The sequence below is a fragment of the Astatotilapia calliptera genome, chromosome 7 (genome assembly GCF_900246225.1).
Source record: "Astatotilapia calliptera chromosome 7, fAstCal1.2, whole genome shotgun sequence".
NCBI lineage: Eukaryota > Metazoa > Chordata > Actinopteri > Cichliformes > Cichlidae > Astatotilapia > Astatotilapia calliptera.
The window spans coordinates 17,682,720-17,708,149 of NC_039308.1; the positions used below are offsets into that span (position 1 = coordinate 17,682,720).

Sequence of the window (25,430 nt, forward strand, 5' to 3'; positions counted from 1 at the left end):
CTGTATGTCTCACCCACCTACACTGTGTTCGGTGCTATGTGTGGAGGTAGTTGCGTGCTAGCAGGAGAAAAGAGAGACTGAGGTTTTTGAGTTAGAAAGAGTATTAGATAAAAGTTTGTAACCAACTGTGCTGCACATAAGTTTGCTGGTTATCAGCTACCTTTCATGTTAAAAGTAGCCAAAGTGAGTAAACAGGCGAATGCTGCAGTTTTCTGGCGACTTTATACAGTACCGCGTGGAGCTAAACTGTTAGCCTTTGTTAGCTCTGGTTGTTATCAACTGCCTGAAAGTTCATCTCAATCTGCTTCCAGAAGTAAGGTAACACTTGAAGCGCGACAAATGTTTATTTTCTTTCACGTCGTATTACTGTCATTAAAGAGAAAAAAAAACATGTCCTGTTACGTTATTTAGAGCCCCGCATTTTCTGACCGAGAGACACCATACCATTGTCTTCGGCGTGTGTGTGCTGAATTGTTCCTGAGGTGGATCCTCAGGAACAATTCCCAGCCTTCCCACCTGGACTTAAAGCAGGGGTGGGCAATTCCAGGCCTCGAGGGCCGGTGTCCTGCGGGTTTTAGATCTCACCTTGGATCAACACACCTGAATCACATGATTAGTTCGTTACCAGGCCTCTGGAGAACTTCAGGACATGTTGAGGAGCTAATTTAGCCATTTAAATCAGCTGTGTTGGTTCAAGGACACATCTAAAACCTGCAGGGACACCGGCCCTCGAGGCCTGGAGTTGCCCACCCCTGACTTAGAGAGACTGAGATTCGCTTCTTTTCCACTTGATGATCTGCTGCACCTTGCAGTGTGTATCACTCACACTTTAACACAGCTGGTTATTCATAAGACCACTGACTGACATTCTCTCACCCCTATTTTCTTTCACACCCTGGGAAAAAAAATAGGAGTGGACATTTCTTATTTGGGACTTTAAATAATAAGCTGTTGTGTAGAACATTTTCCACATGTGAAAAGAGTGTGAGATTTTCATTTGAATGTACATTGGATTTGTGTAATCTGTTTGTATAAAAGTTAAGGAGTCAGGTTACTAGGGTGCACCCGAGCATTGAAAACCAAAAGGGACACTTGGCCAAGTCATTGTCTTAGTATGTGTTTTACTTTTCTTTCATTTTTTGTAAGTTTCTTTTCTACAATTGTAAAGTGCCTTTAACCTGTGCTTGTCAACCTTATGGTTTATTTCACTAAAGTCGGTTGGTTCTTTTGAGTTACATTCTTGTCTCAGTGTCTCATTTAAACACACCTCTGTGCTCCTATAGTCGAACCTATTGGCCCATTTATATATTCTTTTCAGCAATTCCCCTTACTGTGTTACATGTGAGATGCAGGGATCACATACATCCGGCCTCCTGATGACTTTAGCCCCTAAAAAACGCGCTGCTGATGACACTCACCATTTTCCCTCGCTGTTCTCAAACTGCTGGACAGTGTAGCCGAACATGTCTTCCAGCGGTCCAGAGAAGGACAAACTGTTCTTCTGGTCCACGTTGAAGGAGAACACGCAGGTCAGCAGCACTGCAAAGATAAAAGTACAGTAAAGGTTACGCATGATAAGACTCGAGAGTGGCGCCGCTTTACTTCCTGTTTGAGTCTGCTGTGCTGCTGTTCAGAGTGGATTTACATAAACTGATGGGCAAATACTGAAACAAAAGATGTGCGTATGCAGTTATTTCTAAGTGCAGAAGCCATAAACACTCAGTAAATATTTCTGAAACCCTCAAGATGCCTCTTCGAAATGGAAAAAAAAAAGAGATCTACTAAAATACTTTGTAAATGTAATAAATAAAAGTTAGCATTTAGGTATTTTAGTTACAGCAAATATAAATAATTCTATTTATGTCAATATTATTTACGGGTGCATGAAAATGATGTACCCAGATGAGGGCCGAACTTTGTGAACCACAGACACGCACACAGACACACACAGTCATTCTGGAAGAGGAATTTCGAACATCAATGTGAGCCATTTTGGTCAGGGTTCAATCTGACCTCCAGGACAATGGCTTCTTCTCTGCACTCTGCCCAGTCTGGGTCTGTCTGTCACTGAGATGAGTATATCACAGAGCCTCTATATAAATCCATCCATGTCTCATTGTGCCTGCACCACAATGACACTCTTTATATCTACTGTGCCAGGAAATTCCTTCAATATAATTTATTCAATTCCCGGACCTTTGAGGGAGTGTAGAGGAGTAGAAGAACAGTGGGATTAAAAACAGAATGTGCAAAGGCAGACCGCATACATAGACACACAAGGATAAAGCAGCTATTTATCCTTTGATGGTAATGCTTTGTAGCTAATGTGTCTGAGAACTACATTAAAAGGTCTAGACTGAAGTAATTTTACATCTTTTAGCAACACCCAAGAATTGATTATGTTTGTTGGTTTATCCACCAGATATTTCAGTGTGGTCCACACAGCAACATCCCAGACAGATTGCTTTGATATTTAGAAGAGACATTCACGAGCTCCAGAAAATGAATGAATGTTCTTACTCAGTCAAAACATCCCTGAATCTACACAATTTATTCTTCTGATTAAAAGCATAAAATGATTACAGTAGCATCTAAAAGAGAGCCCTGTGAAAGTACACCCCGTGATTTAGCAGCTTATATGATTTTATCAGGACCTTTCCGTGGTTGTGGATGAATTTTGACTCTTCTTTACAGCGCTGCTTCAGTTTAGTGACGTTTGCAGGCATTCGTTTATGCACAACTATCTTAAGGTCCCACCACGGCATTTCAGTCAGGTTGAAGTCTGGACTTAGACTGAACCACTGCAACATCTTCACTCTTTTCTTTTTCAGTCATTCTGCTGTAAGTCTTCTGCTGTGGATGTTATCATTTTCCTGTGGCATGACCCAGTTTTGGTCAAGCTTTATCTGTCGGACAGATGTCCTCATTGTTGACTCTAGAATACTTTGCTGTTCAGAGAAGATCATGGTTGACTCAAAGACTGCAAGGTTCCCGTCCTATGGCCACAAAACAAGCACAAATCATCACCCCTCCACCACCGTGCCTCACAGTCGGTTTGTGCTGCTATGCTGAGTTTGGTTTTTGCATTGTGCATTATGGACAAAAATCTTCACTTTGGTCTTGTCTGTCCAAAGGATATTGTTCCAGAGGTCTTATTGTCATGGCTACTGAACGGACCCACGCGCAGACAGTTCTTTCAAGGAAACAAAAGGGGATTTATTTACAATAAGGATCACCTTAGTGCAAAATATATGTACAGTGAGTTGGGAGGGGGTCCAGGGCTCCAGGGAGAGAAGGGGGGGGGGGAATCCACACACACGCTTCCTCTTCAGCCGCACTCCTCTTCAGCCGCACTCGCTCCAACACTCCACACACTGCCCCACTTGGACAGGTCCGGTGATTCGGTCCAGAATTCAGGTGGTTCGACGTTCCAGCGGTGAGCTGCTCTGTGCCACTGCCTTAAATAGCAGCTGGGGAAATCAGCCAGATCAGCCGCAGGTGGACACCATCCACAGGGGTGCGTGGGCCAAGAGTGAGAGCCCGTAATGAGCTCCACCCAGGCAGAGAGGAGGAGGAGAGACAAAAAACTAAAACTAACAACAACAAAACCTGTAGCCAGCGTGGGCCAACCAGAGAGACACGGGGACCGTGACACTTATTCTTTGTTCAGATGTAACTCTACTGCCATGTTCTTTTTAGAGAGACAGAAGCTAAAGTTTTTCACACATATAGGTTTGGCCTTTTTCCCCCTTAAAAATAACCACCTTCATTTAGAAACTACATTTTGTGTTTACTTGTGTTATCTTTGTCTAATATTTAAATTTATTTGATGATCTGACAAAAATGGGAAATCAGGAAGGGAGCAAACACTTTTTCACACCAGTGTAAAGACAATTTGGAATATCTGATATATACAAAATAATTCTGCATACAGTTGGGTCAAAATAACTACAGAGCCCACTTCAAGAGACCATTTAATTCGACTGTAAAGTAAAGAGTTTTTATATACTGCACTAGGAAGCTGACTTATTTTGGGAGCCAGCGTCTAGTGGTCACTCAAGGAACTTTTGTTTTTCTTCAGCACTGGCTTAATATTTCAGCCGAGGTTGTCTCTTGGCTCCATACATTCAAATGTGCTTACTGGCTTACTAAAATCACAAACTGCTGAAAATGTGGAGTGGTCTCCTGTGCATATTAACAACACAAGAAAGCCACAGAGAGCAATACATGCAGGGATTAGCATATGTAAGCATCCCTCTCTGTAAACAGAGCAGTTGTAAAACTGCTAGTCACGTTTAAATGTCGATCATTTAGATTTCATATAAGATTTCACTTTTTAAATTTCCAGAGACCACGAAGGAGGCCTGCTGAGTCATATACAGGAACCCCAGATGAGAAGTATTATCCCCTCTGTTTCTCCCTCAGTCATTTCTGCACTTCCTCTGTGACCCCCTTTCCATCTCTCAGAGAAGCTCAATTTCCTTTTCCTATTAACCTGATTATACACATCTCCACAAATCCAAAGGTACACACGCACACACGGACACACAGCTAATTTAGCTGATTTAAGATGGCTTCAGGCCAACCAGGCCTTTTCATTCATCACAGACTGAGCTCAAGTACAGTTCAGAGTCAAACCGGCCTGAGTTGTAAATCACTTAGGAACATCATTTGTCCACTGGCAGGCACATACTTTGTGTATACCAATCTCATTTCGCTGTATTGGGTGTCTCCTGGCTCTACTCTCTTCAAATCAGAACCAGTGAAGTTATATAACTGTCTATTTTTGTGAGATGGGCTAACATCTGCCCTGGAAAACCAATAAGCAGTCTTGTCCCTCTGTGGATGGAAATGGCCACATGAGTGTCTGAGGTACTGGCATATATACCCATATGGAAAAGAAATAGTAAAAACATATATGATTTACTCATGAAAGTGGCCACTTTCTCATTACTTTCATATATTTTTTTAGTAAGTATACAAAACATACAAGTTTCATTGTATAATTTTTCAAGGGATCTTATATGTGTTTTCACTCTTGTATGCTTTTCATACAAGTTTCATACAAGACAGATAAAAACTTTATAAGATTTAAATATATCTTTTCCATATGGGTATATTTGTCCATCACTGCTGGAAGGTTCATTATGTACTCAGTCACACATGAGTGTGTATAGCACATCAGTTCATCCTGACTGAAATATCTCAACAACTCCTCAATGGACTCCCATGAAATTTTGTGCAGACACTCATGGTCCCCAGGGGAAATAAAATACTTGCTAAGGTCAAGCTGTGACTTTTCTTTAAGAATGAAACTGATCATTGTGGTTTAAGTGAAATGTGTCAAAAATTACTCATTTAGACCCCCTTCAGGACGAAATGTTCTGACTGCAAAAAAGGACAGAATTAAGCAAGATGTAGGTTTGAGTTGTAAAAGTAAAGCCAATGCAGAAGTGCACTGACTCTTCTTTCCTTTTCATGGGATTATGGGTGACTCAGGTTGCAAACTGACTTCTGGATGTAGGTCTATAAGTCTATGGGAAAATGGCCCTTGGCTTCCTTGCTTTTTGACCTCAGTAAACACTTTCTTGATTACTTTATGACACCAGTTGCTATTTTCAAGTCATACTGAATAAAACATGAAGTTCATTTTGTAAGTTATGGTCATTATCCAGAAAAGGGAATTATCGAGGGTTGAATGACTTGTCAGTCGCTAGCCAATAAGCAAGCAGTGTCACTGTCAAACTCAACTTTACCTCATTAGATATGGTTTCAAAAAACGTTGAAATGCCAGACACAGTAAGCTTAACAAACTTTGCTTGAGCCTTTCTCCAACAGTAACTGACATATATATACAGTATATACAACTAGCAGAACATCTTTACAGCGTAGATGGTAGGAAACACAGGCTTAGCTTCCTGGTACATTTAAAGGGAAAGAAAAATAAAGCCACTACAGATGTGTCTTTAACCTGTATTCTTTTCTGAAGGCCACCATATGGTGACAGCAAAAAGCAAAACCATCTTTTAAATAGTTTATAGGTTGGCTTAAAAAATGGTAACAAGCTAATTTCTCCTTGGCATTTTTGTACAACTTACCAGTTTCAAGGCAGTAACATTTAAAGTGGCCACTTGTGATGGATGCTTGCTTTTACATCTTGCTGAACATTCAACCCCTCTAAAAGAGCAGTCAGTTGGGCATTACTTTCTGGCAAGTACATTCATTTTAAGCCTATTTGTCAATGGCTAAATTTAGCATCCCATTAAGTATCACAAGAGAACAATGGAAGCACCTTGCTAATTAAGCTAGCTAGCCAACTAGCTACTTTTGGTCTTCCATCCAACCTTTCGTCCATTTTCTGTCATTTAACATGGTCCAGGCCTAATGTACAAACAAATATATGATGTGATAGTGGTTACAAACATCTTTTACTGTTTATAGATAAATAGTACTGAGCTTAAAGCAGCACGCTGTCCTTCCATAAACAAAACTAACAGTGCGTTTTAACTTTAAGACAATTTCCCTTTGTTTTGTGTTCATAATCATTCTGACTGTTGGGCTCTCCACACTACAAAAACAGCAGAGGCCCACAGCGTCAATGAACAAGTCTAAAAAAGCCAAAAAAATCTGCATGTCATTTATCAAAATGGAAAACATGCTGACCAGAAATGTCTAATCTAAGTTGGTTTGAATACTGCAAAAGTGATATTACAGTGGGTCTGTTTTCAGTCAAGGACCACGTGGTCCTGATTGATCCCGGCAGTCTGTCAGCCACAAGATAAAACCCCACTGCTCTCTCTGCCACAGTTATCAAAACCAAAGGAAAACCAAAAGACTTTGCTGCTGATACAGCGAGTGCAGAAAGCAGCACCCGCTGACCTGTGAGACATCACTCAACTTAGCACCTGTAGGCTTCAAAGCTTGGCTCAGCTATGGTTAAAAATCTGCATCCCATTGGCACCTGCTCATCTGTAACATATCTAACCATCTATAAAGAGCTTTAAAGCTTAATGCAAATCACCAGCTCTGGGAAACAAAATCATGAAGTGGGCCTGACATTTGACCTTAATTAGATGCAGTGAGAAATCAGTTGTTAAATTGATCCAAGACAGACAGTCAAAACAAATCTTCTAAAAAGAAAGCAAGCAAACATCTGCAGAAACTAGAAAAAAGTTCATGTCGTGCTGAACTGAAGACTGAACTGGTGCATTTATCATTTATGGCGTTGACCCTTCAAAGGAATAATGTCAAAAGGGGCTTTGGGTGGGACTCAGACCTTTTCTAAAACCACATGCTGGCATTTAACAAGAGACAACACTGGCAAGAGAAAAGCTTCAAATAATTCTGGCATGTCTGTGGGCAGCCTAGAGCCATGAAGAAGTTATAAAACTGAAATATTTCCAGATTTCCTCCTTTGTTCTTTTATCTTTGTCCATTTTTCTTCTTTACTGCACATTTTTCCCATTTTTCCCCCATCCATTTTTTCTCTGAATTCATCTTCTTTGCCACTCCAGCAGTAACCACGCTACCCTCTCTAATCGCTCTAGGAATGGTTATCACGAGCTGAACTTCTGACAGCTTTTAGCTCCGCTTACTTTGACAAAAATCTTTTCATTTGGCTGCCTGCTCAGTCTCTGCTTTAGTCTTGGCAAATGTGCGGCATGTGGGCTTGCAGTGGACATAAAGGTTATAGATGTAGGCGTGTTTGTGGCTTTACAAGCAGAAGAGAACACAAGTGGCCGCTTTTTTTTTTTTAGGTTTAGTGATTGCATCTGTAGGCAGGGGCGGATTGGATAAATAACACAAGCTAAAAGAGACACACGAATCCGCTGCAGATATGTCAGCAGCTGTGGAAGGATAAAGGGAAGAGGTAGCGTGAGCAGTGCGTAAACAGAGCAACAGCAACTCAGGTGCCCTCTGTGTTTATACAGGCTGGCCTTCAGGAAGCATACTGGACATGCTCAGTTACCTGAATTAAAAATATAGTTAAAAACACAAAATCCACACCACTGACAGATATATTAAGCAGGAGATAAAGTTCACAGCAAGTGATTCACTGGCTGCAGACGATTGGTCACTAGTGGACATTCCAGGTTCCGGTTCCAGTAAATTCAACCCAAGAAATGAAGAACAGATACTACAGATGTGATGAAAGCCTACAATTTGTTACCAAGGTTTATGCCAAAAAAAGTAAAAATGTGACAACACCTTTGGAGATGTTTGCTTATTAAGCTTAACAAACAAGTGCACCAACAATCATGCGTTTAGACAGAAGACGGCTGATCATGGACAAATTATAAGCAGACAACCAAACCATTTAGGAAGCTTATCCAGAGAGACATTGAGTTTGGAGGGGTTAGCACTCACTAGCTGGGATAGGCTCCAGACTCACCGTTACCCTGAACTGCATAAGCAAAAGAAGATGGCTCAAATTTATCTAATCTATGCAACTCTATGAGGTACCTTGAGCTGCATGTAGATTACACTGTGAGAAAGTTTCTGCCATTAACTTTGTATTAACAAACTGCCAAAATGTACATATCCTTAGGTATTGCTGTTATTGTTCACAGACTGGGTCAGGATCATTGAAGCAATGTTTAAAGGTGCAGTGTGTAAAATCTCACCACTAGATGTCAGAATTGAAGAATCTAGCTACAGGACAAACAACTTTGGCTGTCATTCATTTTTAGTGAGTGTAGGCTGTCAGTCCCTCAACTGTCCATCACTACTATTTACTATGGAAGAGCTGTAAAACTTTGTGAAAGGAGATCGATACAGGTCAGTGAGTGAGAGAAGCTCACTTCTGTCCAATTACAATGATACCGAGTGCCGCTGTTAGCTGCTGTTAGTCGACGTTAGTGAAACTTCCTTCAAAGTGGATCTAACGTTGTTGGATAGCAATTTAATTTTTATACAATGTGAGAAGGTAACCAAAGGGTTTATCAGAGCATGATTTTTAGAACACTTGAGCCCAACATTGTGTTGCTGGCATAATGTTAGCTTTAGTTGCTGTTTAGTTGGCAACACTGCATGAAATTGGTTCTAAGAATAGTGGACTTTTAAGGTTAACAGTACCTTCACATAGTTATACTTCTTGTCAAATCCTCAAAATTGCAAATATTTAGCAAACTTTGCAAATATACCAGCCACTCACAAATAGCAGACATATTTGGCAGTCCTAATGTGCATAAATAAGGTGTTTCCTTTGACAGGCTAATATGCCAAAGGTAACACAAGATACACAGCTGGAATTTTAGAAATTTGTGAAATATGCTCCAGACGTTTGCGCTGTTACCTAAATTAAATCTGAGGACAAAGTGAAGTCTTTAGCTTTGTTAGTGTTATAATAAAAGTATTGGGCAAACTTCATATCACTAAAAGCACAAAGACAACCCTAGTGGTGGAAGAAGTGGCAGTCCTGACATCAGTGAAGTCACAGAGATTCATCTTCTCTCTACAATATTATGACAATTCAACCAGTATTTGGTGAAATATTCCAGTCTGGATCAAAGTGACAAACCATATGTCATTCCTTGAGTCACTCGTGGCTAAATCCCCTCCCTCGACCCTGGCTGCTATTTAATCTGCTTCCTCTTCTCCCTCAATTCATTCATTCTGCTGTGTTTTGCCCCTCAAAAACATCATCCATTCCTCTACTGTTTCTTCAATCCATTTATCTCTGTCTGCCCCTCCCATTTCCCATCTAAGCATCTCTCTGTTTACACCCCTTAATACACTGACTGAACCTGTCGGCTCAACGGTGTCAGCTTCCACTTTGTGAGACTTCCAGATGTACTCCCAGGAGCTCGTTTTTTTCCACCGGTGCGGAAAACATCCAGGCTTACAAGCTGAGACCCACACAGGACATCATCCCCCCTGACAGTTGTCAAACCTTTCATCCCCTCCCCAAATTTCTCTCTCAGTAATGCAGGGGTGGTTGACACTCTTCTAACCATATCCCCTGCCCTCCGACCACATAAGCATACAATGTCTGCAAAATCTGCTGATCACAACAGTTTTCCCATATAGCATCTGGACGGAGAGTGCTCCTTGGCTACATCAAACTAAAAATACACACACCCATAGGTCAAAGAACAACCTCTCCCCAGAATCAATAAGAGACATGCAAAAACAATCATGCATGTTATGAAGGAAACGGTGAGAGAAAATAATAAACCCCCCTGAGCTTGGGGTAAACTGCATATCACCCACTGTTACAACATCACAGCAGATTTATTTGGCAAACTCAGTAAAAACAAATGAAACTGAAAAAACTAAAAGGGAGCGTCACTTATGCTAGTAAAGCAGGAACCAATTACCTTAAAAGTGCTTTGGGTTTATGCACTGATTAATTCATAATAACTACACATTTTAAATAGCATGCATGGTATTTTAAACAACGTACATATGTAATTATAATATTTCAGTGCTCTTTGTTTGTACTATAATTAGTGTGTTTTAAATAATTAATTGATCCTAAAGTTCCACTTACCCTCAAACCAACACAATGACCTCCATTAGCCACTTATGATGTTTAATTTTTTATCAGTAGTACAGGAATATCAAGTGCCCTTAGCTCTCTCCTTGCTATTTCAGTAGGCTGATGCAGTTCATTTATAGGTGAAAAAAGTATGAATCTATTCAGTGGTAGTTTCAAGCTTGCTGTTTTATCAAGCTAGCTACATTTTCAGAAAACAAGTTCTCTTGGGGAATATGTTTTTATGTTTTTAGAGCAAGTGGCTGAAATTATTAGATCAAGGAGGCAGTTAGCTTAGCTTAGTTATGAGGGGCATTGACACACCAACCAGTTCACTCGCCACTTACTCACGTAGATGAAGAATGAGTCGCTCGCAGACCTTCCAAGCTGTGGTTGGCAAATTAACCCAATGTCATATTTACCACCCTGTCATATGTGAGCTAACATCCTTCCCTCTCACTGGAAGTCCCTTCAATTGCTCATCTCAAAGTCGAGAATAGTTTAACCTTGGACCAAACCACTTTGCTTCACCAGCAGTAACTGTGCAACTAATTTCTTTAAGTTGATTAATTTCATTGAGATTGTTTGCAATTTTGGTGTTAATCGCTCCCCTATATAAAGCCCAACAGATTTAGGATTTTTAAGACCAATACAGATATTTGGCAATTTAAAAATCGGATATTCTGATACATTGGCTGATACTGTTTTCACTTTTGACATAGGCTACCACACAGCTGTCAGGTGGCTCAGCATGGGCAAAGTATTACAAAGAGTAAAGGACCTGAGAACAGAAATTTGAGAATTTTGAGGAGAGCTCTCAGATGCAGAACAGAAGGCAGGTCTTGTATTTGCTGGGGATGTAACTGCACTAATGAATGAACTAAACTGCAAGGCAAGGGCCTATTTGCTACATGATGAAGGCTTTTATGAGAAATTTGGAGCTTTTCAAGCCAACATTATTATTCACATGCCAACAGTTAACTTGATGGTCCTCTTTGGATCCATCTTCACATGAACAATGATGATGAAGATTACAAATCCAGATACAAATACTCTCAAAGACGATCACATCACATTTCTACTCTCCTTCGCATTTTCACCTCAGAGATTGAATCAGACACTTTTCAAACCCGAGACACAGGAGATTTTTTTTTTATTATGCCTGCTGGACATTGCCGTAGCCTAATTGTAACATCTACTCCAATTAGCAGCAGTTTATAAAGTGACAAAATTAATATTGTGCAGAATTGAGTTAAGGTTATTGGCACGACCCATTTGAGAAAATGAATTGCCCACCCTTGGCTTACAGGCTCAGAAAAAGGTTACAAGTCGCTTATTTGTGATGAACTAGCTATTGCTTTGTTTGGGGGAGCGAAAGGAAGTGGTGACGGAAAAGACCCAAGTAGGAAGTGACCATGGATGTCTGTGTCATTGTTCACAAAAGTCTCCCGCTGCTGGGTTCAGCAATATCAAAACTATTTTGTCAGCTGATCCACTATGTGCACTGGAAGATTTTCTTTTTATGAGCTACTGGAACATTTCCCTGAAAATGGCTACATTTTCCATTTTCAGAATTGGGATGAGCCAATGCACACCCTGCACTAGCCCCAGATTTACATGAGAGCGGTGCAATTTTGTTGAAAAGCAAAGAGTGGTTTTAAATGTGAACCACTAACATACTGTTTCTGTTATTCTCAAGGCAGCACTAAAATTCAGAAACACGTCCTTTTAAAAAGATGCAGACACGTTGGTTTATTGTGGATAATAACAGAAAATAGACGTAATCGTTAGTTGAAGTTTGTTTTTGTATTACACAAAGGCTTACTGAATGAAGATTGGAAAGAAAAAGTACACATTATAAAAATAAATATGGCATAAATATACAGATTAAACAGCACTGCAACTTTGTTATTGTGTTTTAAATTACTTGATTTTCATTATTGCTCAGGATAATTATTTTGAAATTAGGGTTTACCCTTATTAGCACATCTAACTAGTGCCGCCCAGTCCTATCAACACACTCTGTCTTTCTGACACACACACACACACACACACACACACACACACACACACACACACACACACACACACACACACACACACACACACACACACACACACACACACACACACACACACACACACACACACACACACACACACACACAGATGTGTTTATGGAAGGTCACACAACTCCCCTTGATCTTTTCTTTGTTCGTGGTCAGGGCTACTCAACAGCAAGGACAAATACCACCCAAGACATACACACAAACTATGAATACTAATACATGAGCCAGAAACTGGTGAAATGTAAAAAAATAAAATGGCACACATAAAAACATAAAGTCAAACAAAGATTACCCAAATTAATTCTGACCAGCCTTGCTAATGCATCAGAATTGCTCCAGTATTACCAGAAGTATCGTTTTCCCCAATAAATACATGACTATTCTGAGTAACAAGCAGGAAATCAGCATAGCTGTGGTTTGAAGGCTCACAAAAAAAATGAAACTTCAAAGATGATATCAGCAAAAAGAAATTTGTGATATGTTGGTTTTGATTTGAATCTTTTAGTTGCTGCTGCTGTTTGCGGAGAAATCCACAAAATACACCCCAAAACAGACAACGTGATGCTGAGTCAAAAAACTTTGACACAGTTTTTAAAAGGTCCGTGCTTGTCGAGTCGTGTTTTGAGTTAAAAGAGCTTTTAATTGAAAGTTATGTTGACTGACAGGAATTACTATGAAATGCTGTTTTGCTGTGATGTTGATAACCTTAGTGGAGAGTGTTCACAGGTAAGAGGGGGGTACCGGCAGATAAGATAAGGAAGGGAAGAGGAGGAGAATTGTGAGTTTTACTGTAATGTGATTATATTAATAGTGATCCAGAAGTGACAATATCAATCACTGCAAGTACATACAAAATGTACATATGTATATTTACACCTATGTGTGTGTGTGTGTGTGTGTGTGTGTGTGTGTGCGCGCATATGATCATTGTTCATTTCTGTTTAACTTGATGTAACTACAAAAAAAACCCCAAAAGACACAAAACGTCTCCCCATCAGTGATTTCTCACAAAAAGATAGAAAGTATACAAGAGGGAATTTTACTTTATAGCCTTCCATTTGATTACTTCATTACTTCTGGATGAATGTTGATATATATCCATTTCACACTATGATTGGTCAAACGTGTGTGGAACTTCTCTTTCTCAAGTGCTTTTTAAATTTGTTTCTTTTTTGTCAGATATTTAGTTATCTTTAGAATTGAATAGAACAGTCTGAATGTAAAACCTAAAGAAAATTAGTCATTACATTTACACCACAGTACTATGCAAAAGTCTTAAGTCTCCTGTCATTTATTTGTATTTTGCCAGGATATCAAACAGTATATAGATCATCTGAAGTTCTTCTTTTTTCTTAAGGATATGACTTTCACATACAGTTTATCTGCTGTTGTTTTTTTGTTTGTTTTTTGTCTTCCACTTGCAGTTTCCTCAAATTTCTTGAATTGCACATCATGCTGTGTTTTTGGCTAATACCTCTTTGGGAATCACATTGTTGGTGCAAAAATACTACTTTATGTCTATCAGACTGTGTTTTCATTGGAATTTTTGTCAATTCAACCAAAGAAATGGGAACACATTATGTGTAGTTCTAGTAAAAAAGTTCCCAATTATACCAATTAAAATTGGTTCTTTGATAAGTTGTCTATTATGTGAAGACACAACACTAGTTCATCACTTAAGTTATGTGCCTTCTTATGCTTGAATGATTCACAGGTCAGTGTTAAGTGGTTTAATAAATGTATCTGAAAATGCTCGAAAGAAAAATATAAAGAAATGGAGTGACTTAAGACTTTTTGCACATACATACTGTATCTGAGTGGAGCCTCACAAACTTTTGATATGGTACCAATCTGTTCTAAAGAAGAGATGTGATTAGTCAGATCCTATGAAACATTTGTGTGTGTGTGAAGAGCATCATGGTTAACATGAAACATTGCTCCAAGCAGACACCATCTCCATCTCTCCATATGTATGATGGATAGCTCTAACCTGCTGCTGGCAGAGACACAAGAGGGTGAAGGGCTGGACAGGCCTGGTGCACAGATGCAAACATGCACACATATAGAGACTGAGATCTGAGGCTATCAGCGCTTAGCAGGTACTAAGAAACTCGGGGGACAACAAGTATGCGTGTTTGCGTGTGTGTGTGTGTGTGTGTGTGTGTGGGGGGGGGGGGGGGGGGCACTCCTTATGTGTTTCTTCTGGCAAGAAGTTATGGGCCCCTGATTAGTTCACATGGGCAAAAACAAGGAAATGACTACAGGCAGACCTAAATCCTGTTTAACAAAAAAAAAAAGAGAGAAAACTATATCACAAACTACACCCAAAACAACATGAGTTTAACAAGCAACTGACAGGTTGGCGCCGTCAGGGAGCTGTGGAAGAAAAGAATGCAGTGGGAAAAAGCCTGTATATACAGTGACTGAAGGAAGTTTCTGTAACACAGTCAAAGTGTAAGAGTGTCACATGTTGTGGCACAATACAGAGAGAAAAAGTCATGGAAAAGATTAAAGAAAAAAAAAGCGCTAACAGCCAACATTTAGTGCTTTTGAGCTGAATCACTAACACATTTGTAGTGTTAGTGATTCAGCATTATCTTTTTGCCAAAAGATAATGCTGACAGAGGAAAATAAGCAGAGGGTACCACACCACCTATCTCACACTATCTCCAGATGCATGACCCTCCCACCTTAAATCTTAAATGAATGCTGTATGTGTCTTCACCTGCACAACATACAGCCAGGAGCCCCACTCCTGGAAGACGTTTGTGCAACCTAATGAGAACAAAAAGGAAATATGGCAAAAATAAAAGACTAAGTGATCAAATCACAGCGACTCTGACTTACTACCCCCTGCTTCTCACGGTGCAGTAAGGCAAAACTCACTTCATACGTGACTGAAATAACACATGAAGAAAAAAGACAAGGTGTTAACGTTTTGCATTCACTTCCACAAAACATTAGGTTTACATTTAAGCCTCTAAAGAGTTCTTCTTTACTGTCGGTTAAAGTGCACGTTTCAAGAAAACCACACATCATTGCACTTTCCAGGCAAACTCATACAGCGAATCGTCACCTTATTCTCTCAGGAAAAAGAAAGAAGAAGTGTAATTGATGGTGCAACTTGATTTAGCATTTTTAGCAAAAGTTATCGAGTTTTAAACTGTAATGACTGCTTCTGGTGTAGGTAGGTGTCCACTGAAATCTGATAGCACGTAATATGAAGCTAAAGACAGTTAGCGTAACATAAAGACTGGGAAACCGGGAATCGTTTAGCCTTGGCTCCAACTTAAGCTTTCTAACTTGTCTGCTTGTTTTCACTCAAACTGAAGATAAGGTGCTGTCCTCCTTCAGCACATGTTCGGAGACGGGACCTCCCATCTGACTCCGCATTGTCTCACCAACAGCTTTCCCCTCTGCCTCCCAATCCGCCCCGTTGCCTCTGCCCCTGTCCACTTTGCTCCTAATGCCTCACAACAACTGTGCAGTGCCGAAGGTCGCATGACTGAAAAATACCTCGGCGTACACAAGCTGTCTGCAGGTAGATAGGTATAAATTTCTGGGAATAATGAATGGCTCACAAAAATGTTGGAAAGAAGTTTTTTTGTTTGTTTTGTTTTGGGGTTTTTTTTGTTTTGTTTTTTAATGAATGTATTTTTATGTAATTACAACCCCAACCACTCAAAGGGGTTAAAAGCAAGCTCCTGGGAATGCTAAAATTGTAACAGCCTGAGGAAAAGTGTGGACAGATGATGAAGTGTGAAAAAAAAACATGCAGAATGCTTCAAGCTGCTGATGCATGTGTGTGGCTTGACCTCCTGTGGGGGTTAAGACCTTAGTAAACTGACACGATTTGTGATGTAGCACCTTCACGGGTATCTCGTTCGTTTATGAAACCAAAAGACGTGACGTGTGTGTCTTTGGGGGATTTTTCAGCTCTTATCTCTGGGCTTTTAGGACACTCGTAGGAAAATAAGCCTTTTAAAACACTTCACAGAGATCACCCCTACAATCTGTCAGTCATCTCACAGAAAACTGTAACTATTAAGCAAAAAAAATTAAACACAGACACAATATGTATCCAGCTTTCAGGAGCAAGACAGGAAATATCAATTTGACTTCTGGAGATGACTTCATACGACAGAAAAGGTTTAGCACAAGCACTGCCATGGCGACACCAAGCTTTTTTTAATTTCCCCCCTCACTTCTCCGTCTGCAGCTCTGGCAGACACAGCACCTCAGACAGAAATGAGTCATTTTCTGTGGTAAAACCCAGCCCTGGTGAGCTTTACCACAAGTCACCATTAACACACACATAGCAGGGATTCAATTTTAGGGTGCTCAATCCCTTCTACACTGCACTTGAGTATATTTGGACCCCAAGGACAATTAAAATAACACCTGCTGTTGTTAATATTAGGTGTGAAATCTATTGTAGCTGTCCAATATGCCACTGACGAAGATACTGACAATAAAATGCCTGCAAGTTAGACGAAAGCGTCGCAAATCAGCAAGAAAAAAGGAAAAACAATACAAAAGTGTGTTGAGTGTCACAGTGTGAAGTAATACTTAAGCTTTAAAAAGCTTTAGCAATCAAGTCAATGCTTTTACTCTGAAAAGTGTGTCTCGTGCTGTGCTTCTGGCACGGCCCACATCCGAATGAAATAGAGTTCATGCCCTACATACCACAATTATTACCTTTCATTGAATCATTAACAATAAACCAGAACATCAGGGGCGGGGTAGCTCATCTGGCCCATGTTAAATCACAAATCACAGGTTATTGTAAAGTGTGAAGCACACAAAGAAAGTTTTGCTGTCGAAGGTTTGCTGTAGAAACAACTGAAATTACTATCGCGTAGTTACAATATTATGACTATGTGATAGTAATGACCATGACCGTTAAAGGAATGAAAATATATGAATGCATCAGCATGTCACAACACTGACGCTGCTACATGCTACATTTCCAGCCCAGTCTTGTTCCAGTCTCCAAGTAGTTCACTGGCATGGTGATGGTGATGGGAAAGTCCCAACCATGCTTTCCAGTGCATGATTATGATGAGTAAGATCATGATGATATCCATCTAATAGAAAACAAAACAACGCATATTTCGAGCTATCCCATCACTGGGTGTTTCATCAAGTTCTTTCATTATCATTTTGGATGAAGTTAATCAGCATCGAGAATCTAGTGTTAACATAACAGTGAAAAAGCATTAAAATCCTACTGCATAGTCCCTGTGCAGAACCACGTACCAGGGCTGTGGTTAGTATTAGCAGCTAGCTGGTAAAGACGGTGGAGCATATATGAGCCAAATATTCTTCATGAATGTTATTCCAGCTTATTTCTGTAATGAAAAAAAAATACTAAAAATATTTCAGTTTTGCACATTTTGGTAAAAATGGGACTACACTGGCATTCAGTGTCAGCAATGACTAGTCCAACTTTAAACATGTCCACCTTGCTATGAATGTCCTTTTCTGTGTGAAGCAGAGAGTGGGTGGCTTCAAGGTGGTCAGACAGTGTTTGTTAGGGGAAATGGACTGTTGCTAGTTTACTGTGAGTCATTGAAGGTAAAAATAGTTCTTTTTTTAAAAATTTCTTCCACTTTAATTTTTCACATTTCATGGCTCTGTGAATGCCTGTTATCCACGATGTGCCCACACCATGCATCTTTCTCCCTTCGAGCTGATATGCATCTTTGATTACCAACCAGTAACGCCATTACTGCTTTTAGAAGACACACCAGCTTTACCTGACTCTGTGCATCTTCCACCTCACATGGGTGCCATATGCTGCACAGACAGCAGTCAGTACCAGGAAAAACTGTTACACATCTGTCGCTTGTTCAGGCAACAGTATATGAGACTAAGACATGTGGGTGGGCTTGGTGGTTTTGCAGGCTCGAGGCAGCATCTTTGAACTTTTCTTTGACATCACAATGTTTCAAGAAATATGCTTCTTTGTCTTGTTTCTCCAGTAACTGTAGCATCCTGCCAGCTTCGCTTTTTTTTTGTGACATCAGTCAACTCTGCGCACACTCCGGATGCATGAGTTTGTCATCATCTAAATGAACTTCATGTGACACTGTGGTAGAGTTACTGACAAGAAGAAGGCTTCTCAATTAAATGATTACCTTTAATCATTTACAGTTTACTCTAAGTAATTGCAGTTAATCACTAAAAGTTAATCTTCCTAAGTTTTTAATGTGGACTTGGTGACAGAGCAATAGTTGCTTTGCACTGTCAGAAAATAGTGGCTAATATCAAGGAGATGGCAATAAATTTAGGGTTTTTATTTTCCAGAGTCAATCCAAAAAATTCTTCTTAAAAGGTGAGAACCTGATGCATTTATTTGAACAATAACTTACGTGATCCATTACCAAAATGATCAATCAACAGTTTTTTGTTCCAGGACTAACGTCAGATTTTGCTTTCTTTTCCTACATTTTTAGCTTCTTATGCTCAAGCCTAAAAAGGTAAACCCTCCAAGCAAAACACATGTCACCCATCACTGCAGCTGGCTTTCCTGCAAGAAGTGAGGCAAAAGAAAGAGAAGACTATCATACATCAGGAAAACAGATACCGTATGCATGACACTATTGATCCAAGCTTGCGTAGGTTCATCTGATCTTTGATGCAGTAGTTGGTGTTGACTATTTTTTCCCCACATGCACATATTTGTCTTGTTCTGCGCACAGATCATGCACCTTTATGAAACAGACGCAAAGCGAGGTACAAGAAAGATTTAATCCTCCTCTTCCTTTTTATTCTTTTTTTTCCGTTCTCTGTATGATTACTTCCATTAAATTTAAGAAGAACTAAGCAGCTTAACACTATGAATGCCTGAGTGGATCGTCTGTATCAAAGGCCTGTATATATGATTCATAGATCACTACTACAAAGACCTGCAAGACATATATATTATGTGGGAGATGAAGGAGACATGGGGGGAAGTGCTGCATATATGCCTTTTTGAGTTCGGATGTGGTTACCCTGTAGTCTAGTGATGCACCAATCTGTTATTAAGATAAGAGAGTACTACAGAATGCTATGCTATCGATATCAGTGACAGTGACACAATCTATTAAATTAAGTTCTTTGTTGTTCTTTGTTTACAATACCACACATCAACAGCTGTGCAGCACCAGCTTTTAGCTGGAGAGCTAACATGGCGTGGAGGAGGCCAACAGAAATAATTCAGCAGGTTGGACACAGTTCACACTCGCTACCCCGACTGTTTACTGTCGCCTTCTTTCTGTCGCTCATGCTTTGTTCAGTTGATAGTACTTTCATTGCACTCACAGTAGCAAAACTTCTTGGAAACTCAAGTTATTCTTTCACCCGTTTCTTGTCAGCACCACTCCACACTAGATGTTTGCACACATTTACTTCACCCTGATGTCATTTTGCGAGTGGGACTCAAAACAGGACAAAGTGAAAATGCATTGACGATAAATGACATCAGCGGTGCGGTAACTACGCTCACACTGAGTTTTTTTTACAACAAATACCAATTTAGCAAATATATACTCTTGGATGTATTGGTGTATTATATTTGATCTTTATTTTATTTAAATGGGTTACTGCAAACATGCAAAAATCTGAATGTGCCAGACTCATTTTGACTGTAGTGTAGGGCATGGAAATAGCTCCTGTCACTGCAGTCCCTGACAAACTGATATAAAAAGCCTGAACACATACATAATATATAAATCACTCTATATATATTATAAATCAGTCTTGCATAACACTTTCAAATCACATGAAAAAAGACAAAGGTCCATGAAGAGTATTCCAAAAACAAAGGCAATTAATAAATCATTGTTTGAGACTTTACTTCAGGTTTCACGATGTCTTAAGCAGAGCAACAAACATAAAATAAGACTTTAAACACACACACAGAGCTATTGAGTGGAATCTGAAATGTGGTATATTCCTTAGGTCTGTGTGTATATGCTTCTTGATAAGAAAGTAATAAATGCCCAAAACGTTACTTCAGAATCTTCTCTGGAAAAGGTTCTGGTGGATGCAGATCTGTTGTAATTTTATTTGATTACAAGAAAGAGGAAGACAGTTTATTCATAAGTAAATTGACACGAACATCATGTCAGTGCTCTGTGTGCCTCAGTGATGAAATGGTTAACAGAGTTAACGGATCTCTGTGTCCTTGGTTTGAGACCAAGAAGAGACGTAAGTCCAGCCTCAGGGGGTCATAAGTTAGTGTACTCTCAATGCTGGTCCCAGGACAAACAGGAGGATTGTGTCAGCGAGGGCAAAAACTGTGCTAAGAAGAACATTCACCATGGCAACCAGTTGAGAAATAAGGGAGCAACCAAAAGTACCACATCACATCAGCATTGCGTGTAATGGAATACTCAAGGATAAGGTATCGGGTATTATATCAGAATCGGATAAGAAGTTGGATCGTTGTGTCTTCTCATATGATGGATCTTCCATGCTTCCAAGCATTTCTTGCATGCTACGTTTGGCATTACAGCCACCAAATTTCCAGCAAGAGTATTAACTGAAAGCTGTGCAAATGAAAGAGAACTTGTTTAGAACGAGCAGTTCACCCAAGTTTAAGTAGTGGTTGTCACAGCAACAATTACATCTTTTTTTTCTAAATGTTTGCAGTAAACAGCTGAAATACTACAGCAGAGTTTGCAACAGAACTCTGAGCTAAACGCTACCTTAACTAACAATTTCCTCTTGTCTAAATATAGCCATGTTGTGCCGTATGCATCATTCTCACTTGAGTTTTCAGCATGCAAATCAGCATTCACACTGTGAATCTGACCTTTGCTGAAGCATGAGATACGCCACATACATTTTCTGTTGGCAAACCACGCATTTTCACTTCCTCTGTGGTGGCTGCTACAGTGGCATGTGGGGTCACTGGCACCAGTATCACTGTGTGAAGGTTTGCAAAAAAATGTTAGCATCTCATGAGAAAACTAATTTCAATGCAAATTGCACAAAAACATTTCAGCTGTTGCACACACTGTTGCACACACTGTTGCACCAGCTCAGAAGGCAACTGATTCACATTCAGGCTAGTTGCATGAGATTTGTGTATTGTAGTTCTGAAGATGGGCCCCTTTGTTCAACGACCAAGGCAAGAAACGCGAGACAAGAAAAAGGAGCATTACAACAAACGGCTGTGATCAAAGAGGCTCATTTGAGCTATACATGACATGTGTTAAAACACTTATTCAGTGGCTGCTACTTAGACATAATTCGACTTAACTGCAGGTATAAATACACACAACACTGTCACTTTGGAGACACACAGCTGAATCCTGTGAAGCTGCAGGTAACTAACAATATCAAACCACTGGGAAGAATAAACACAACTTCAGCTCCAGCTAGAGTTTCACCATATCTGTATTTTTCTGTTAGACGTCTTTAATACAGTTTTTCTCAGTCGCTTTGGTGCGTTTCTCAGATCAGAATTGAAATTCTCATAACTATTAGTTCAACCTCCACAACACTCAGTCATTTGTGCACATCATAGTAGCAATTTCTCCTCTCTCTGAACAAACTGCAAATGATTTTGGACATGAATCAGTTGCTTCCATACATTTCCCTGCTGCTTTCTGACATTTCCATTTGCTTATGTCATGTCAGTCAAAAGTAATCATACCTATGGATGCTGAATAGTCATTCCCAATAAAACTAATAGTCATACATCCATTGCTTAAGTCATCACACACAAAATTGTTGAACTAGTTATCACATGCCAAATATTGGCCATCTGTCAAGCAAATCCTATACCTTTCTGTATCATTGTTCCTGGAAATGTCTCCGAAATTGAACAATTGATCTCAGGTGAATTACAGCTGTCACTCATGAGGAGGCTCTACCAAATGGGTGATTTTATGTTTACATGTATTCTACAGTGAACAAGTGACTGTAGCATATTTTTCTTTTGCACAATTCTGTAGGATTACAAACACTTCTACACAATGGAAATGTGAAACGTACGTATTCAGTGTCTCAGTTACTCCCAAGACTCCCATAACATCTACAGTGACTTTACTGCACATTTCAGATGGCTGTACAGGTAGGCCATAGTGCTGTTGTCAGCATTTTCAGGTGTCACCAATTGTTTTTGCAATGGGAAACACTGAAATTATAAACTGTCATAGTGGAAACATGACAATGCCATTTGACTATCTTGTTCATAAAGATGGTGTCAAGACTTTTAATTTTGATGGCACTGACAGTTTCATTGACATGGATACTTGCTTTTGAGGTATGGATAATCAATTCTGTGCATGTGATGTGCTTTTGCAGGCTATCCACTAGGTTTTGCAGTTTGCACTAATTGTTTTGGGAAATGCACTAACTGCTGTGCAAATGTTAATGGTGTTCTGAGAAACGCACCAAAGCGACTGAGAAAAACTGTAACAACTAACAGGAAAAAAAATCTAGCAAATTTAAGCTATCGTTCCAATACAGAAGAAGCCGCTTTGTGTCATAAAAACTGGCTCTGAGGCGCCCCCTTATTTGGCATGAGATTTGTTTTCACAGAACAGAAAACAAAGGCCTGCATATGGTGGTTTCATCACAAAGGTCAAAATTATCAAGAAATCGTTAAACGAGAAAGAAAACTATTCTTGAACTAAGACTGGTTTACAGCCTCCACCCCGCCTCCTTACGAAACTGCAAGCGTTGACGAAGGCTGTGAAATCCAGCTGAAAGCACTGGAAAATATCCAGAAAGCGAACACTGATTTGAGGCTATTTTATCCCATGATTACAAGTGCTTTGTGTCATTGGTATAAACTAGAAAATATGAACAGAGCCATCCATCCTCTTCCACTTATCCTTACTTATCAGAGTGAAGTGGCTGGAGTCTATCCCAGTTACCAGAGGGCGAGAGGACAGATCACCAGTCTGTCTCAGGACTAACAACGTATCTTAGCCAATGCAGAAAAAATGCATTCAATTTAACTTCTGTTTATTCACTGTTTTATTTTATAGTCAACGAATTTGGGTTATACTGAATAAATATAAGTAGTAAGTATTTTTTGTAAATTATGGTCATGCAGTGTAAAGGTTTATCTGTGGTACAAAAGCACATGCTCATTGGCTAACGAGTTCTCAGTGTGTGTGTGTGTGTGTGTGTGTGGGGGGGGGGGGGGGGGGGGGGTACAAGCTGATGGCAGAACTGCCTTTTTACTGCCTGTCGGTATAGCTCACCTTTCAGAGGCAGTCTAATCTTGCCTACATGTTATGCAGTGTTAGGTGTGACACATTACAATGTAACAACATTGCAAAGAAACAAAAATACTGTAATCACATTTCATTTTTCAGTAATACAGTAATCTAATGCACGACTGTGCTGAATGGAGTGATCACATCACAGATACAATTGTGCCGTTACTTGGGTTACAAAGTTTCTTCGGTTATTTGCAGGACGGGTAGAGAAAAACAAAACAAAAAAACAGTGAACTGATCTTATAATCAGCTGCTTTCAGTTTGTGTGCAGGAGGAGGAAATGGTTGAGCGATGTAAAGTGGAGATATGGATATTGCGTTCACTTTTCTGACACAAAAGGACAAGAGCAAGATGATAAAGCACAAACTGTGTCCAGGACAGAAACAACTACATTATATTGATAGCATGACTTTAGCTCTTTGCAAGCAACTTCACAGACAGCATGCTAGCGCAAAGCTAGCCAAGAACCCAGAGCTGAGTGTATGCCGACCCCAGCCCAGCAGCCAGAGCGTGCACTTCAACAAAGGCAGTAATGAGCAGTCAGCTATGCAGAAAATACTGAATGAAAGATCATATGTATGTCCTCATTGGGATAAAGTTATGTGTCGTGGGATTGTAGCCTAAGGTTTATATTTTTAACTTTTAACTCTGAGAAAGTACATATCAGGTAATCTAATATAGTGATGAGAACGAGTAGTGTACTAGTGCACTTACTTTCTCCAGCAAGTAGTTAAATAAAGTACATTATAAATTACTTTCAAGAAAATTAATGAGTAATGTATATTATATAACTTGAATAATGACCACACCACTGATTTTTTTTGGTCATCAAATACCATCAAGACAGCCCTTTAGTCTGAGAATACAGTGCTCAGAGAGTAGCGGAAGAGCAGCAGGCACACTGTTACATGGTCAGAGGTGGAAACCATGAGGTAGGTGTTAGTTTGCTGTCATCTTCGTGTGAAATCCTCCACATGTGGGCTATAGCAGTGTAACCACAACCTATCAGAAAAACATGTGAGTAAACAGACCATTTCTCAAAGACTTCTCCTTTGGCATATTCCTGTAACTACAAATGAAGCTGCTGTTTTCATGCAAGAAAGCACACGATCTTTGTGATATAACGTCATCTTCTTCTGCTGCACTGATTAAACTTTCCCTTTTTTGCATCAAGGGTGGATTCGATAGATTTTGATTCTATAAATTTCTATAAACCTATAAATTCTAGTCTATATATTGTCAAAATGCAACCATTAAGTTAAAAAAAAGAGAACCTTACATTGGCATTCCTGGCATCCATGAATTTCTAGAAAACAAACAAACAAATGAAGTAAAACCTATATATGCATAGGATGCTGCCAGAGGTTTTAGATTGGCCCTTTAAGGAAGGCATTACAGGCGCAGGTGTAGGGAATTACAGCCAGAAGGAAGCCACACAGTTTTTCAACCAGGTGGGGTTGTTGATTCTGATGGTCATGCCATGTGTTTTTCAGCCTATATTTGCACTGAAGATATGATTAATAAATAAAGCACTGGCCATGGCGGACCTCAGTTTCTTCATCACAACGAATTGGAAACAACTTCAAATTCCCTCAAGTGGCGTTTTGGTGGTTGGATTGCCACGAAAATGATGACAGCAAATTCTCAAGACTATAT

At 39.7% G+C, this 25,430-nt stretch overlaps 1 protein-coding gene across 2 annotated transcripts in view; it reads right to left on the bottom strand.

The window, feature by feature from the left end:
• itga1 (integrin, alpha 1) overlaps positions 1 to 25,430 on the bottom strand; it is a 61,131-nt gene that overhangs the window by 32,544 nt on the left and 3,157 nt on the right. The window contains exons 1-2 of one of the 2 annotated variants that reach the window (XM_026173500.1): positions 10,825 to 11,570; positions 1,419 to 1,539 (exon numbers count right to left, since the gene is read on the bottom strand). In XM_026173500.1, the coding sequence (XP_026029285.1) occupies positions 1,419 to 1,539; position 10,825 (122 nt within the window). In that variant the 5' untranslated portion in view covers positions 10,826 to 11,570. Of the gene's footprint in view, positions 1 to 1,418; positions 1,540 to 10,824; positions 11,571 to 25,430 lie in introns of those variants that run through there. The other variant, XM_026173499.1, reaches the window with a different exon arrangement.